The following is a 17,516-nucleotide window of genomic DNA, read 5'->3' on the forward strand; positions in this document are numbered from 1 at the left end:
TCTCCTCTGCTTCATCTTTCTCTTCCCTCACAGTTTGGAGACAACAGCCTGCCTGCCGCTCAAGACCGATGAGAGGAAAGCGGCGGACACCAGGGTGAACGCCGTGGACAGAAATGGCTGCATCAAGGGAAAAGGACGCAAACACCACAGTCATCGCAGGGCCAGGAGGTGAGATGGTTGTTATGCTTTCACAAATGCCAAGCGGGAGCACTCGAAAACCATCGAGAAGGTTTTCTGAAAGAGATGAAAAACTCAAGAAATCAAGATCCTTTAAAGCTGTAGGATTGTTGTTGACGGCGAAGCGTTTCTGATGATGAATGGTTTAAGTTTTTATTTGTTTTTTCGGAGTTGCTTTTGTAGATTTAAGTGCTGGTGATAAAGCCTTTTAACAGCACAACAAAACTCCTCGAGGGCTCGACTCTCAGGGAGAAAACAGAGCTAATCTCTATATTCTGGTGCGAGGAGTGTAAACAGTCTTATCAGGTCGGGCCCGGTGGAGAAATACAAACATGAGGAATTCCGCACGGTGTCATTCAGATCCCGTCTTTTCACCGGTACCTTGAACCAAAAAGTCTCCTTCACACACCGAGAATAATTTTCAGGCTTCTTATTCCGAGGTGGGAAAAATCAATTCAGGCAGATTTTTTTTTTTTTCGTAAGAAACCTCTTAATTAATCTGACACCTTCAAAGCCTTCGCAGTCACATAGCGGGGAAGCAGCCAGTGATATGTAAAACACGACTGGAGCCGCATCTGAGGTGCGTTAGAGAGGATCACAAACATGAATCGCTTCTCTTTGGATGAACTTTATACCCAGCGGCAGCTTCTCTTTGTTTTCCAATTCAGCAGCGAGCACAGAGAACGCGCAGGCACGCAGGCTTCTGATAATCATTTTTCCCAGTTTGTGCGTGCAAGAACAGACATCTGATGGAAACAGATTTGTCGTGCTTTTTATCCCTGAAACTGAGAGCTCTTTCCTGTGAGTTGAACTTACAGAAGAGCGCTTCTCTGTTCAGTAGCTACACATGGCGGCGAGATATACAAAGACGTTTGAAACTCGAGTACTGAGGGATCGCAAGAGATGTCTTTAGTCAGGTGGACAGCCAGCCAGTTTTATCTTTTAACTAAGGACATGAGGACCATACCATAATCTTATACCACATTCTTTCATTTAGCTACAAAATGACAGTGGTAATATATAATATAGTCAGTGAGCCAATCAAACATGTTGTGTCTGAGCTAATTTTCCTCAAAGTTTAATATTATCTTTCATAAAAGATAAAATATTTCAGACATTAGAAGAAATGCTGTACTGTGGGGTTTAGACCAATGAAAAAGGTGCGTTTTCATGTGCTAATTTTGCACAGTGCACGTCAACAAAAAGCGCAAGGAGCTGCCTTGGTGTGGGCATGTGGCTACAGTTCCTTAAGAGAAGCTAAAGGACAATCCAGGAACTCCTTGTCATTTGTACAAATGAGTTTAAAGGCTAATCAGATGCTAAAACACTGAATACTTCCATGAAACAATTAAACAACTGAAATTTCAATTGAAGACAGTTAATTAGTTAAACTGTAGAATTAAAGCTCAACCTTTTCCTATGGTCATGGTAAAAAAAAAGATATTTATATATGCATAGCAGTGGCAATTTGGTTAGATTTAGACAACAAACTGTTAGCAAAAAAGGATCCAAATACAGGATCCAAATACAGACTCCAGGCAGGCAAATGGTGGAACAGAAAGAGCAAGAAGCTGATGAAACAAACAGGCAGGCAGTAAAAACTAAGAACCAAGAAATTACAAAACATTCAGTTACTTAACCAAGTGCAATTGGAAGAAAAAGGTTGGGGAACGCAGATGAAACACAGGGTGGAAAACAGAGAGCAAACACTTAGAACAGAAATTGGGAAAACACAAGGACAACACACAGGAGGCTTATCAGGGACAGGTGAAACTAATCAGGACAGTCGCAAGGGAGGGACAGCAAGACAAGACAGGAAGTAACACAACATGACACGTGAGGATGAACCCTACAAAATAAAACAGGAAACACCTGTCTTCTGGGTGAAAGCCCTGTGTTTACTTGACCCATCCATCAACCAACCTCCACCCTGCTCAGGCTCTCTCACTCTTTACACTAAATGTCTGACATTTTTGGTATTTGGATGCGTCTGTTTTCTAGAGAACATAAGGGCTTTTAGATTAAAATTAAAATTAAAAGTCAAGACAGATCAGATGCAAAGTGAAAGGTTCTTCCTGAGCCAACTCTTGATTAAACTCAGGAACAGTACAAAGACTTTCAGTGGACCCCCAAGGCTTCTTAGGACAATAAGTTTGGGTATGCACTGGTTATAAGCCTTATGTGATTAATAGTACCTGAATTAACTTAGACAGATGTAGACTAAACTCAATTGATCTTACATCCTGAATTCTAATCTTTTCTGATAATCGCTGATCACACAGAGAAACGTCTCTAAAACACGGTGCGGCCTGCGTCAGTGGGGTTGTAAGCACGTATCTGAGGATCTGACTGTCAGGAGTACTAATCACCACGAGGCAACTGTTTATCAACTCTGACCACAAGGTCAGCTGGTGGGAGGAGAGACCGAGGAGACGGAACAGCAGCTACACAGATGCATCACAGCCACCAAGGACCACCGGCTCTGAGCGGATAATGAATGGATCAGAAGCGATGAAGAATAGACGAAATGCGTGAAAAATATTGTGCTCGTGTTTGTTCGTTTCCATTAAGCAAGAAGTGGCTAATGGGTTGGATTATTTTCCCAGTTTTCTGTCTCAATTACAAAGCATCACAAGTAGCTGCCTGAGAAAAGTATCTTTTGAGGAAGACATTTGTTCTCGGATTGTTATCTTGCTAATTAGCTGGCAGAGGTCCAATTTAGAAGAGCAACCGATGTTAATTATAACATGAAATCACAAGCCACTGACGCTTTCTTCTGTGCAGAAACAGTGTGTTAGCTACAGTGAGTATATTTTAGAAAATAGATGGTTCAGTGAAAGAAAAAAAAAGCCACATGAATGAAACATCTCCATCCAGTTCCATTGAATCCCGCATTTAATTACATGAAAACCCTGCAAGAACCCCCCAAGGAGAAAATCCACCTGACCACGCCTGCACCAAATGCGATACAGTGCCTGACACCAAGCGAGGGATGTATCTTTTATGTAACGACACATCTAGGATGTAGTTACATGCATACACTTATGGCATTCATGCATGATTGCGGCAGAGAAAGAAAGCAGCATGCTCTCCAGGAAAATAGGCTGCATTCAGCATTGAGCATATTCTCATCAGATGTCCCCAAATCCCATTTTCATACACCATTGTTTCGCGCAATCACCATTCCCAGTGTAGCTGGCAATTGACTGCTCTCTCATTCTCCCTTTCATTCGCTCCACCTCATCAAAAGGAACCGTTTCTGCTGGCAAGAAAAAATGCAAATGCTTGCCTTGTGCTCTCTTCCTACAAGGCCAGAATGGTGGAGGTGTTAATGAGTGACAAAGCGTTCTCATTACCAGGAGAGGGTACTTGGGCTTGGTCTGTCTAATCAGCCCTAATGCATTTCAGTTCCTAATGCTCCCAAACTGCCGACTACACCAAGCAGGGCCATTTATTATGGCAAGACAGTCTTCTGCATCCAATGAAACCGGCACGTAGTCTCCAGAGCTCTGTGGTCGCATATATCAAGCAGGGCTGCAGTTTGTCATTGTCTGGATCAGCTCTGATCACGCTCACCTGTTAGCATGACCTGCTGCTTCTGTAACGTGAAGGCACATTTCCCTGAATTTTGACATGAATGGCCAACGATTACCCTCGAGTAGGCATGAAAGTGTAAAATGTGTCTCACACACCTTTTACACTAAGATCATACACTGATCTTGGAAAAGGTGTATTATTGATCAGGCCAGTGCGTGCATTTATTTTGGAAGTGATTGAAAGAAATACATATTTTTATTGTTATTTATTAAACAGCTGTTTGCAGGATGCATGGCAACGAGGAACTGTACTGTACATGTCCATGTTAGATTAATAAATGTAATATGACGATAGTGAAACAAACTTAAAGCTGAAATGAGTGTTGAATAGCTCTACATTCCAGCAGTAATCACTGTCAGCAACCCGCATCTCTCCTCCTCCTGCTCATGCAGTAAAAGAGAAAAGATATTTTCTGGTATTCCTGCCAACTTTATCCAATCATGACAGAGAACTCCATATAGAGGCGGTCCTGTCTCCTCTTGAACATGCAGAGCAGGATCCTCCTGTTTGCTGCTATTTTTGGTGATTGCTAGGAGGGAGGGGATTGCCAACTGCAAAACGGACAGGACAGACAAAGCTTTAACTTTGTTTGAGCCACCAGACTACAGAGCAGCTTCTTTCCTCAGGCTGTCAGACTCCTGAATTCAGCCACAGCAGTCAACCATTAAAAAAAATGTTTTAATTTTATGACTTATTTGGGCCTGATCAAAGGCACTAAGAATGACTATGATATATATCTAGAAATACCCAGTCCATCTCATTTGCTTATGTATGTTATATAGAGGCATCAGTATTACATTGAGACTGTTACATAACCAGTTAAAAGTGTCTTGCAGTATGCTTAATCTGTGGATTATTTTTACAGTCAATCTTTTAGTCAATAAACCATCAGAAAATTGTGGCAAATACCCATCACATGTTTCCAGAGCCCATGTGATTGCTTCATCGTCAAGCAGCAAATTGCAACATTGAAAACCTGGAGCGTGTGAATGTGTCCGAACAATATATCAATCATCAAAATAATTGCAGATCAATTTTCTGGCTTTTTGAGTAATCTAATGATTAACTAATTGTGACGACTGAAAATGACTTCAGAGTGGAGGGACACGTCAAGCACGTCAGCTTCCTTTATGAATTCATAAAACAGTTCAGTGGGTCTGCATGTACCCTGTTTCCTGCGGTGCTTCACGTCTGCATGCCAACTCCCGCCTCTGCCTTATTTACTACCCTGCCATTAACGTAGTAAACACTCCATCACTCCACCGTGAAATTCACATTAGCTCTGATTTGACCTGGACCAGATCCCTTTCCTGTTTCCCCAACAAAGCTTATTTGCACCCTCATAATCAAACTGGAGGTGAGGCTGCCCGAGTGAGATGCAGTGGACAGCGTCTCCTTCAGCCTACATGCTCGCCCTCGCTCTCCTTCTGAATTCCAGTCCGTCTGTAGTTGAAAGAGTCATACAATGAGGCCGCAGTGCTTCAAAGGCCTTCATCTCCTTTTCCACATCAGTTATTTTCAGAGAGAAAATGGAGTGGACCTCTGGATAGCAATCAAGCTAGTCAACTGATGAAATCTGACAAGTTTCTTTTCTTTATAATGATGAATGCACACTTGAAGAGAAGAATGGATGGATGACAGGAATATCTCAGCCGCTGAGCACAATTTATGAAATGAATTACAGTGAATGTACTTAGTTACGTTCCATCGCTGATTTTGATCATTTTATAAACTTACTTTAAATATCTTGCTCGCCAGAAAGTGACAGGTGTGTCAGATCACGGATTCTGAAAAGAGATTTCTTGGATCCTTCCCAGAGAGAAAATAAAAAACAATCTGTCCCTCGCAGCTACCTCACCTAGATGATGTAGCTACACTGAGCAACTGGATTCTCTTAAGGTGAAAAACAAATTTAAACCGTGAACTCAAAAACAATCAAACGGCACATTTATCAAGGCAGTTGTTCAGAGGCATTACTGCTGAAGCGAGGTTCAACGGTTTATGGCATTAGGTGCAAACCGATAGCCCTCGTGTGATTCTGTGTTTGAAAAACAGAAAGAAAGAAAAAAGGTTGGGGGACGAACCAACATACCTCAGAGTCAAAGACTCAAAGGATAGGAAGCGTTCCCTGACATAACTACGGTGCAGTGGATGGGATGTATCATAGATTATTATCATCAGTCTCGACTTCAGTGAAGCTCACTGGCATGCGATCTGTTTTGTGCTTTTGTACCAGTCTGGATGGGATTTAATCATTCTGTTGTGATGGGATCATCTCATAGGGACATTTGGCTCACGGATAATCTTGCTTATGCGTGTCAGGATCAATCAGGATGCATTTATGTGCAGTTATGTGATGGCAATGATGAGTCATGTGGAATATTTTACCCTACTAATTCTGAGATTTCAGGGGGAAAGAGACCAATATAGCGCGAGTTTAACACTTTCTCACAGTGTGGTATCAGAAGTAGGTGAAGATTATTCCTGTGGAAGTTCTCGCACACTAGAATCATCTATTAATGGTAATGTGCTGTTTGCACTGCTTCACTGATGTGTTTATTTCAGCTGGTCACACACCAGTTAGCACTTTGAAACTATCAGCATGATTTATTCATATCTTGCATTCAAGGGGCGATTCAGCCAAAGTAGGGAAGTAAAACACATTTTCTCACCTACCTTTAGTGGTGTCTTGCCGCCATCAGGTTAAGTGTCATATACAAGGAATTTGGACAAAGTGTAAAAGTCAAGAATCATATTTCTAAAATAGAAAAAAAAACAAGTTAAAATGTGATTTGAAAAATGGAAATTTATTAAAAGTAATTAAAACAATATGTAAAATATATCTGTTGGAAATGGAATTCAAAGAGCTGTACGGTGTTCGAAACAAAGAGGAGTCCAAAAACTGGACAAATAAACCTCAAACTACGTGCACTGCTAGAATAAACTAGAGGCGAGTGAGATGAAAACAGGTAATTTGGGAGAAGTAAACCTCAACACTGAGACTCAGCAGTACAAAAGTCCAGGTAATTGGCTCCCAGAGCTGCATCCCGCTCTCTAAAAATGTGGATTCTTCCAGCTGTGATTTCACATTTCCTATCCCATTAGTGGTCTGAATACAGGAGTGTCCCCTCTGCTCTGTCTCTGCTTGCAGCCCCTCCTTTGATGAGGACCTCTCCCCTCGGCCCAAGGGGAAGAAGAAGAAGAGAAAGTCCGAGCGGAAGAGGAAAAGGAAAAGGTCAGTTTCCGAAAAAATGAGATGACTCTGCAGCGAGATGTATTGTTGGGCCTCCTTTTGTCAAGTTTCCCTGAGATAAATAAATTGAGAGGCGCATGGGAGAATGCAAGCTAGAGTTCATGTTGATTTGTTCTCCTGCTTCAGGTCTCCTTCCCACAGCCTGTCGCCACTGCGGAAGAAGAAAAAGAAGAAGAAGAAGAGCTCCAAGAAAAGCAAGCGGCATAGGTACAGTAGATCTCTCTTACTACGACAATATCGGCAAAATGGCATGACATTTAACTTTCACTCATCTTTTATTTTATTTTGTCTCTGCCAGGTATACCTCCAAAAAGTCAAAACACAGGTGCGTATATGGTTATTGCAAGTTTATAAGGCTGTGTATGTCTTTTTCTGACATTTCTTATGGTTCAAATATTTGAATAAAAAGAGCAGCAGAGTCATAAATGTGGCGTAACATTCAGCGTCTGCTTTCTGTACAATTTCTGTATTTCCAATTTAAAAGCCAATGCCCTTTACAGTATGTATCAGTAAGAAAGCAGGCTGTCTGTGGCGGCTTTGTCAGTCTTAATGCTTCTCGCTCACGATTCTATTCTCTTTCATCCCACCAGCTCTTCGAGTTTGAAACATAAGCGAAAGGATGAACGCAAGCACAAGAAAAGGTCAGTCTGCGATTGCTGCATCAGAATCATGTACTCACCAAAGCCTACAAAACTTCTTTGACCCGCCCTCCACCTCCTCTCCCTCCGCCGTGGCATAAGCCCGTCCAGCCCTTTCAGAACATCCACTGCCGAGGAAGAAAGAGAGAGAGAGGCTCCTCCAAAATGCTCTCATGTAAGGGCAGGACGGGTGAATGCAGAAACGTGCAGCTTTTATTTTTCTGAGCGGAGCGTGAAAAAAGCCTCGTAAAGAGGAAAACTGATTGAAAGCTTGAGCCACAAAGAGAGGGAAAAAAAGGGGTGAAAGAGGGTAAGAGAAACCAATTTCATGCTGTGATCTTTCAACATTTTTATAATTCGACTCTGGACGAGCGAGCCATTGTTTGTAAGCACAGAGCCAAGTTCAGTCGCTGCTTACTTCAACAGAAACCACTGCTCTGTGCAACTCTCGCTGCTTCTGTTCTCCTCATGTCTTTGCATTTCCTTTAAACTCTCACCTTCTTCTATGCGCCCTCCTATTTTTCAAAAATGGGTCATGTACATCAGAGGTGGAAATGGACACTTGGAAAGACACAAACTATTTTAATTATACATCCCTGAAGTTATAGTTATAAAACTTAAGGGATGAGAACAAGAGCTAAACATTTGCCACGGCCAAATCGCCGAATCTGCGTACAAATAACCCAACGTCAGATTTTGTGCAGTATAAATCCAATTTGTCATACAGGTGATACTCCAACCCTCAAAATGTCAGGTGACGTAATTTGAAGAGCGAGAAGGTCCAAGCAAGGTGGAGGTTGGGGTTAATGAATGGGTCAAACAAACAGGCCTGTCCCCCAGGAGACAGATGTTGAGTCCCGTGTGGAACTAAATGTTGACTTTTAACTTAAAGAGGAAATAGAGAACGTTTCAACTCTCCCCCCGCCCGGCGTTTCCCTGTGGTATCACATAGCATTAGCAACATGGCTACCGCTTATGGCCTGGCTGCTGTCTAAAGCAAAAAAAAAACCGTAGGAATCCCAATTTGACCTAGAAATTGATCTTGAACTCAATCTTAGCGCCAAGTAAAGGCTGAGTAAAACTAAAAAATATTTTGTCACTTACTGATTTAGTAGAGAGAATCTTGAACCGTCTCAAGTCCTGCTGGTAAGAGTGAACACATCTCAACAGGGGAGCAGACTGTGGCACAACACCGTAGCGCTCTCCACTCTTGTTGTACCTCGGTTTCTCTCTCTCTCCCTCAAAACCTTCTTTGCCTCGTCCATCAGAGAGGATCTTTTTCTTTTGCAGTGCTGACTTTCCACAGTTATTCCAGTTTCCCTCACCGTTACCTGAGGAAATTGACCAGGGAGAACAATGCCTCTTCCTGTTGGCTTCCTTTGTGGCATAATGTTGCCAAAAAGCATAGTGAAAGCGAGGTTTACAATCCAAACGGGGACGCACATTTTCCTACAGCTATCACACTGTGCAATCAGTATTTACTTGAGAATGATCATTTAAAGCAAAGAAGTCCAGTTAGTTAACATTAAATTATTAAAGTTACGTCACATGGGTAACAACATCTTTGGTAAGTGGTTTGTTTGCTAAACCTAATCAAGCTGTGACCGTTTCATGACTGTGGATCTGCTCTCCCCGGAAGTTGATGGGATTGGCGTTTGCACTGCACGCAATCTGAAAGTGTAAAGTTGTTTTATTTATACGCAGATTGATGAGACCTGATTGATCGGGTCCAACAGATGAATGGGTTGATGGGTAAAATCCAGTTAAGTACGTCTTGGGAACATCTTACTTTCCTAGTTTAAGATCCTTAAATCGAATGTGGATTTAGAAGTTCTGTGTGCAGATTTCATCCATCTAGGTAGCTAGATATGAAGGAGAAGATTAATTTTCATTCTTAATCCCACCTACTAAACTCTGATTTATCGATTCCTTCACCAAACAGGGGAAACATCAGTAAGCACAACCACAGACCTGTTTGATTTGATTTGAGAGTTAACTGCTGAGGTCTTTGAACGCAGCTCCACTGCTAAAAAGAAGTTCAATGGGCAAAGAAGTCAGGCAGGTTTTAAAGCTTTCAACGTTATTTGATAGCTTACAGAAACCGCAGGAAGACCAAGATGAGGAATTACATACAACAGACCTTGTCAGACATTAACCTGAGATAAAATGGATGAACCGCTATTTGGCTCCTTCAGTCCTAACACACCACGGCACCGACAGTATTTGGAAGAGAAAACAATGTTGATTTATAAGCTCATAAGTCGATGTGTCCGATGTGAACATCTACAACAAACTTCCTGGGTCAACCTTTGACTGATCATGCTATCTGCAGTTGCATACACACACAAACACACACAAACACACACGCACGCACACACACACACACACACACACACACACACACACACACTGTTTTCCTGTGCAAAAAGGAATTAATACAGACATTTTGGGCATACTCTGACTTTCACCTTTCATTAAATGGTTTAGATAATCTGGCTAAATTGTTGGCTCGTATATTCCCAATGTCGCAGTGTTCTCAGCAGTTCATTTAGAGAACTTGGAAAGTTGTATGTTTAAAACTATTAGTAAAACCAAAAATCTTAAACAGCTACAAAATAATGAGAACAAAATTATAGCAATGACCAAAAGGAAAGTAATGGATGAACAAAAAGTGTATATGGACAATTTGTAGAAGCTACAGACCATTAGCTACAAATGTGATCAATTTACAAAGGCACTGACGAATGCGGGCGACCAATTTGTGTGTTCCGCCATTTAGCGCCGCCATCACAGTGACGGCACAATGGGTAGTTGGATTAACGATATTAGAAAATGGCCCCCAGTTACTGATTAAGGTAACTTAAATAGATGGTATTATTCAGATTTTACATACTCCGTTTGGTTACAACAATAGCCTGAATAAATAATGGGGAAAAGAGAAAAAATGTGTAAGATTGTAAGATTAAACATTTGTAATGATGTACTGTGTAACTGTACTGTACTAGTACTGTGTACTAGCTACACTTGGTACATAGAAAGTATAGGTAGAAGTAGAAAATTGTTCACTTCCGAGGGCAGCTTGCATTCAAACATGCAGATATGTTAAGGAGACACCACCGCAGTAGTGGCAACTTGTCTACTTTTGGTATTCTCCCGGATTTGTGTATACGACAGATAGAAACAGCAAATCCTCAAATTTGAGAAGCTGGAATTTGAGGTAAATAAAAAAATGATTAAGTGATTATAAGAAATGTCTGTCTGGTAATTTCTGTCGATTGACCATTCATCGTGCTCGTAGCTCCTCATCCACTTGTGTCTTCTCTCCTCTGCTCTCCTCATCGACTCCTTCAGTTCACGGACTCACTCAAGGCGGAGACGACGCTATCGGAGGTCAGAGTCGGACAGTTCTTCCTGCCAGTCTTCCACAGAGGATAGGTAGGAAGCCGTCCCTCCGCCACCTCACCCCCCACACTCCCTCAGTTTATCTTATCAGCCCGAGGTGTCTGCGAGTTTCTGGTCACACGCCAGCGATGACTGATAAGGCAGGGGTGACTTCCTGATCTCAGTCCTTATCACAGCTTCACAGGAAATGGCCCCAAATTCACTCCACAGATCAATGCACCCAGTTCTAATGACATATGGGAAATCTTGGATGTGTGATAATATGAAAGACGTCGTTTTCCACACGTTCTATTGATTATACTGAACAGGGTTGATGGCACAATGATCTCTTGTAGCCACTGGTGTTAATTAACTCTTAAATAATCATTGATTAACATTAAATGTAGAGTATTGCAATTATAATTAGTGAACTTTAACATGTGCAGAATTCACACAGGTTTAATTATAACCCAATCATCACAATAATTGTTGGCAATGTACCTTTCAGCAAAACCACAGGTTTCTTGGAACTGCATGTTGTTCAGACGTCTTGTAAAAAAAAATTGGGCAGCAAATTGGCCCCACATCTTTTTAAACATACCCCGTTTTGTTGCCTCGAACACGTCTGTGAAATGTACTGACATCTTGTTAAAAATATCCAGTGGTTTCACGTATACAAATGTTGAAAAGTTGGCTCAAATGCACGCTGGTGGATGAAAGAAACGCAGCGAAAGTGCCCTCTTGGATGCCCCCTATGGTAGTTAAAACATGATAAAGTGGCCTCTGGGGGGGGCCCTCCTCTGGACAAAACGTGGTGAAGTACTCTCTCTTGACTGTAAATGTATCACGACTTTTTCCACTCCATCCGCTGGACTGGTCTTTGGCTTTGCGGCCATTTCATGTAAAGCTGTCACGCCACCACCATCGCCTCCTCCTCTGGTCATGAAAGTCAGAACATGTACATGTTCTACAGTATCTATCTAAAAAATCTTCTTGAATTAATGTTTTTTATCTGTTTGAAGCTTTTTATTAGTTACCGAGTTTCCTCAAGATGTTAAGAGAAAGTCACATTAAAAATCAAGAAATACTGAGCGTCAAACTACATTTTTATACATCTGAAACTCAATCTCTCAGCAATCTCTGTGACACTCAAGGAACCATTTCTGTTTTTGTCCCCTTCTTTGAAGTGCAGGATTGGCTGTGACTAAGTAGAAGCAGTTATGTCATATTGCTGTGTCATGAAAACTAAATCCAGCATTTTCCCACAGACACCATCTGCAAAAATCTGTGGTGCATCAGGCACTAGGAGACCTGGCAGCTGTAGTAGAGGAAAGCAATGGACTGCTTGACCACACGGACTTGAAGTGGAGACCTGCAACCAAATCAGTGTGTAAAACGGCTCCAAAATATCGCTCCATCCTCTCAACTGCCACCGTAAGTACACTTTAGGACTCTTCACGGTGCTGCCGCTTGATCAGTTTGATTTCTCAGTTGTGGCCATGCAAAACGACTTCCTGTCAGCACCTACAGTGAGGCCGTTTGGTTTGGAAAATTATTCTCAATAAAGACAAAAAGGTTTTATTTTTAGCTCCCTATTACAATACAACATTTTCCAGGAAATACTGTGTCTAAATCCATTTAAATGCCCTTTTAGGGATAAATATTTACAAAATGGAAGACCTGACATGGCCTTACCCTGAGCTCCTTTATGCATTATTTATTTTGCAGTAATTTTATCAAGCCTTGTTTTTCTGTTTTTATAAACCAACACTATCAACCACTTGGTAGGGAAGACCACCAACAATAATAATGAGACCACTGGGAATATCACACGTTATCGGAGCTGTTGAGAAAGTTGTTATTGCGAAGTTATAAACATGCCATTCAGCGATGATGTTAATGAATATGCACAGCCAGTGTTTTTAATGAATTATTTAAACAAACTGCATCATAGCCATGTTCGATTAGGAAAATAAAATACTTGGTTGCACCTTAAATAATTGTTACTGGATTTGCAGTTGGCTCCTGCATGTACATACATGCATAGACAACAATAGTTGTTACCATTCTGCATCTCTTTGGTCAAACCACGGTCTGCAAGCAGCGAGTTTGCAGGGAACACTTGTTTATTGTCATCAAAAGTGTGACAGACTGTGCTTATAGTTTAGAGCTTTAAGGGACATAAACCATTAGTTTCTGCTACGCTACATAAACATCACACTGCTTCCTGTGCTGGCACTGCGCTCATGTAATGTCAGTGTGAAACGTTCGAGGTTTCTTTCCACTTTGGACCAAAAACAACAGAAAAACAGGTCAGAAAATCTTCTCTAGTGACGTACTGAGACCCTGTGGTTAAAACAATAAAAAGGACTCTTGTCCTGCTGTGTAATTAGTACATGTTTTTTGTAATATTGTATATTGTCTATGACCTACAACATGATACAGAAGCAGGAATACAAAATATAGCTTTTTCACTTCAGCCCCGCTCAGCCCACTCTGGACATTGCATCTGTTTTAATGTTATGCCTCCAGCATACAGTTTCAGTTGTTTAGGTTACAGACCTGACCCGGAGCTGACAAGAAACTAAAAGTAAACAAACATTTACAAACTGTGAATGACAACCTCCAGACAACAGGCTGTGAATTTTAAGATTGTGCTCTTTATTGCAGGTTTAAGTGATGTTTCCCAAAGAGCCTCATAAATACAGCTATGTCCTTAAAACTCATTGTCTCATGCTTATTGGAGCATGAAATATATTTAATTTCTCTCCAGCGATCATTAAATTATGCTAATTGCACAGACGAATGTTTTTAATTACACACCACAGGGTTTTTAATTGAAATTCAATAAATTAATCCATATATCGAATCGTGCCAGGCGTTCAGTATCCCAAAGTCTTTCAGGTGGACTGCACGGTCGGTGGCTGTGCGGTAGCCTCACTGTATCAGAACTTTTCAGTGGTGTTTTGCATTTATTAATGGGTTTTAATTTGGTGACTAAAAGGCACACAATTTCAAAAAGTGACAATGAGTGATGTTTGCTTAATATTTCTTTCCCAAAAAAGCAAGCCATAAAGGGAACGGTAGGTAGAGTGGACAGAAAAAACCCTGGAAAATATGACAATCAGCATGAAATGTGGTTGATTATGAAATATGTCAACCTTTTCTGTAAATGTAAATGGTGAATTTCTCTTGTGGTGGAAGCATAAGAAACCTTGTGGCAACAAAACGAAAAAGAAAGCAATGAAAGAACCATTAGCGTAAAATACCAAGGCTGAGATGAAATGTATATTGGAAGGTTGCCTTGTCAAAAATGAAGAATGTCTTTGTTTAAAATTTCTGTTAGTGAAATCTGTTACTCTTGAGTATGCACAGATCGTGCGTGGATGCGAGTGGTAAATTTCCCTCAGGGTTGGTCTGTTGTGTCGCCTTCAGACGAGATAGTGGGAAACCTTTGGGAGGACAGACAGGATAAACCTCTGAGTGTCTCGTTATCAATAAGTGAAGAGAGATCATACGTTTATGAGATTACTCAACTATGATCCTTGGATAGTCAGTATCTTTTTCCCCCTATGGACGTCTGCAGTAACTTGAAAAAACTTTGCAGTAGTTGTACTCGCATACGAGCCCACTTTTGAAGTATTCTGGGACTTTTCGCTCCCGAAAAACAAAAAGAAAAAGGAACTTGCCAATATAAGTCTAACTGGCTCAGGGTTTGAAGAGAGGGTTATTGTCTTTTTCTTGCAATTTACGACTCTAATGATGCACTTATGTTGCCCGCTCTTCCCTTTTTCTTACACCTTACCTACTTAAGGAGGAAATCTTGATTGGTAAGTCGATGCTATCCGCAGATTTAGGGATTTACTTGTAGGTCGGTGCAGGTTAATTATTTACTTCTTACAGGAGAAAGAACACAGTCATCTGTCCTATACTGAGGGCTTTCTTAGTTAGACTGATGGGATCTCTCTTTGTCTGCAATCCTTTTCATTTCTACATAATACCCATTTTGTGATGTTTGTTCAATGTTCTTTAAATGAGGCTTTTTCAATGGGGCTATTGTTTACTCTCCTTCTCTTCACTCGAGTTAGACTGGGTAGATTTTTCCACGCATAGTTTTTCTTTCTTCTCTGCTCTTTTGTTGTTCCTTTCATATAATTGTTTTAGTTTAGACTTACTTTATCTGAGTTTGTTTTCTTGTTGATTTCTTTGACTTTAGTTGAGTTCAGACTTTCTTTTGAGGTTAATCGCATGCTTCAAAATTTGCATGATGTCTTTATCTTTCAAAGTTTTCTGTCCCGAGAAAAAAAAAAAAAGAAATCTCTTCTCTGTGTTTTCAAGGGGATATGTGGCTTTGTACTAGAGTATTCACAGTGCATCAAAGCAGATAGCAGGTTCCATTTATCGACACACGCTTGGTTTTAATCTGCAGCCTATTTGTCTGTTTGCAGATTATGTCGTCAAAACCTGGAAGCGAGCTTTTAGACGGAAAAGGGTCTCAGCATTTATCGAGCCAGACCGAAGGTCCGCACGATTACGATTCTGGGAATGACACATCTTCGCCGCCATCAAGCAAAACTGGTGTTTCTCGGGCGAGTGTCACTGACAACAAGAGGAACCACTGTAAACGTCTGGCCTCGCCAGAGAAGCTTAAGTTCACTGACAGAGACAATGTCTCTGACTCAGGAAACTCTGTGACAAGCTACGCTTCCTTGTGCAAACCTTATGGGGAGGATGGCTTGTCTACAACCCTTTTCAGTGGAAACGCCAAGAGGTAATGTTGTGTTCATAATAAATAATCCAGTTGAATGAATGCTTCCCAGGAAAACTGCAAGCTGTTTATCTTCTGTGACCACACTCTGTCTCCTCTTCTGAAATGTGCATCTCATGCGATGAAACAACAACACAGTTTGGACTTTGTCACTCAAACATATTAATGTGTTTTTCTTTGCAGAGAGCAGATAACCCTGGGATGTCGGGTAGAGGTTGTGAGACGTCCAAAGACCTCGCGCTGCTCCCAGAGGATGAGCAAGTCATCTCGGAGGCGACTGAAAACCCGGTCATCCAGCAGCAGGAGCCGGAGCAGATCCTCGGGGAGTTCCAGATACTCCGGGCGCTACTCTCGAAGCCTGTCGCTGTCATCTTGCAGGTGGGCTGACTACTGTTATGTTGTACCTCCCTGACATCCACTAATACCCAAGTTACAGCTAGTACATTTCTACTCACATGTATTAAACTCTTACTCATCTACTCAAAGATGAATCATAACAACTTTCCTCTGCAGCACCACCATCAGGTCAAGACTTAAATTTGTACCTTTGTGTGCCTGTGAAACTAATAACAACACAATGCTAATAAATCAGAATTAGCGGAGCATAATTAAAAGTGATTATATCATGTATTTGTCATTGGGAAGTCATTGTCATTTTTCTCGTTGCCAGCTCGTACTCCCGCTCGCCAAGTTATTCGGCTGATCCGAGGCGAAGAGGCAGCGTGGCCAGCCTGAGCTCCAGAGGAAGCTACTCCAGATACAGCACTGACAGGTAAACTTTACAGACTGTTTCCCTTTGTCTTCTACTTCTCATTAGTTGTGTACAAGAACAGATATATATTTACACTGTCGGCGATTAAAGTGTCCACGTTGTTTTGTCTGCTTCCCAGACTACGAGACAGAAAAAGAACACCGAGCTCCAGAGGGAAAGATGTGAAGCATGCACATAAGGTCAGTGGGAAGAGACGGAGACGCAAATCCTACTCTCCTATGAAGAAAAGGAGGAGAGACTCGCCAAGCCATCTGGAGGCACGCAGGATCACAAGGTAGAGCTTTCCCAGTCTGGATATTTATAGCTACAATATACAGTTTTATGCCTATAGGCAGCAAAAGTGTACTGCTGGTCCCACCCTCCGCCCCCTCAATCAAAAAAGTCCCCAACCTGAAGTCTTTCTCTCGCGTTGATGAGCCGTGTACCATGAAATGGCATTTAGCCAGAGGCTGAGATAACCGCCAGCTCTAAAGCCACCGCAGGTGTGAAAGAAGCAGATGGCAAAAAGTGGAGAAAAAAGGAACAAGCAAGTCTGATGTTCACTTTTCCTAACAGAACAGGTCTGTTACACAATAGGTGTTAATTTTCTTTCATTTCATACTGCTGTCTGATAGCAGTAAATGACAAACACCTAGAAAATATGATTACAGGAACATGACAGCCACGGAGAGATTACAACTATGATTTTTGATGTAGTTATTGCTCCACTCATTTGTACTGCTTTAAAGCCGCACTATTCAATATTTGTGTATTGATTACCTTCAGCTCCTCAGAGAATTTTAACGCCTAGCAGCTAAACAGCTGCCTGCTGCGGTTTGAAAGCAACGCTGATGAAGATTGGTTCTCTGTAGAGCTTAGGCGAATACAGAGTCAGGTGATAAGATTTTGTGGGTTTGTCACTACGAGCGACACCTTTCAGATAAGTGCACT

General features: G+C 41.5%; 1 protein-coding gene across 1 annotated transcript in view; it reads left to right on the plus strand.

Annotated features, from left to right (window-relative positions):
- The window catches only part of srrm4 (serine/arginine repetitive matrix 4), a 60,190-nt gene that overhangs the window by 38,726 nt on the left and 3,948 nt on the right, over nucleotides 1–17,516 (plus strand). Inside the window, exons 2-12 of the mRNA XM_084359286.1 lie at nucleotides 34–168; nucleotides 6,926–7,009; nucleotides 7,154–7,234; nucleotides 7,326–7,352; nucleotides 7,618–7,668; nucleotides 11,017–11,100; nucleotides 12,315–12,480; nucleotides 15,495–15,817; nucleotides 15,998–16,192; nucleotides 16,485–16,586; nucleotides 16,705–16,860. Of these exons, the coding sequence (XP_084215412.1) occupies nucleotides 34–168; nucleotides 6,926–7,009; nucleotides 7,154–7,234; nucleotides 7,326–7,352; nucleotides 7,618–7,668; nucleotides 11,017–11,100; nucleotides 12,315–12,480; nucleotides 15,495–15,817; nucleotides 15,998–16,192; nucleotides 16,485–16,586; nucleotides 16,705–16,860 (1,404 nt within the window). The remainder of the gene's footprint in view (nucleotides 1–33; nucleotides 169–6,925; nucleotides 7,010–7,153; nucleotides 7,235–7,325; nucleotides 7,353–7,617; nucleotides 7,669–11,016; nucleotides 11,101–12,314; nucleotides 12,481–15,494; nucleotides 15,818–15,997; nucleotides 16,193–16,484; nucleotides 16,587–16,704; nucleotides 16,861–17,516) is intronic.

Source organism: Pagrus pagrus, assembly GCF_965226575.1.
Source record: "Pagrus pagrus genome assembly, chromosome: 8".
Lineage (NCBI taxonomy): Eukaryota > Metazoa > Chordata > Actinopteri > Spariformes > Sparidae > Pagrus > Pagrus pagrus.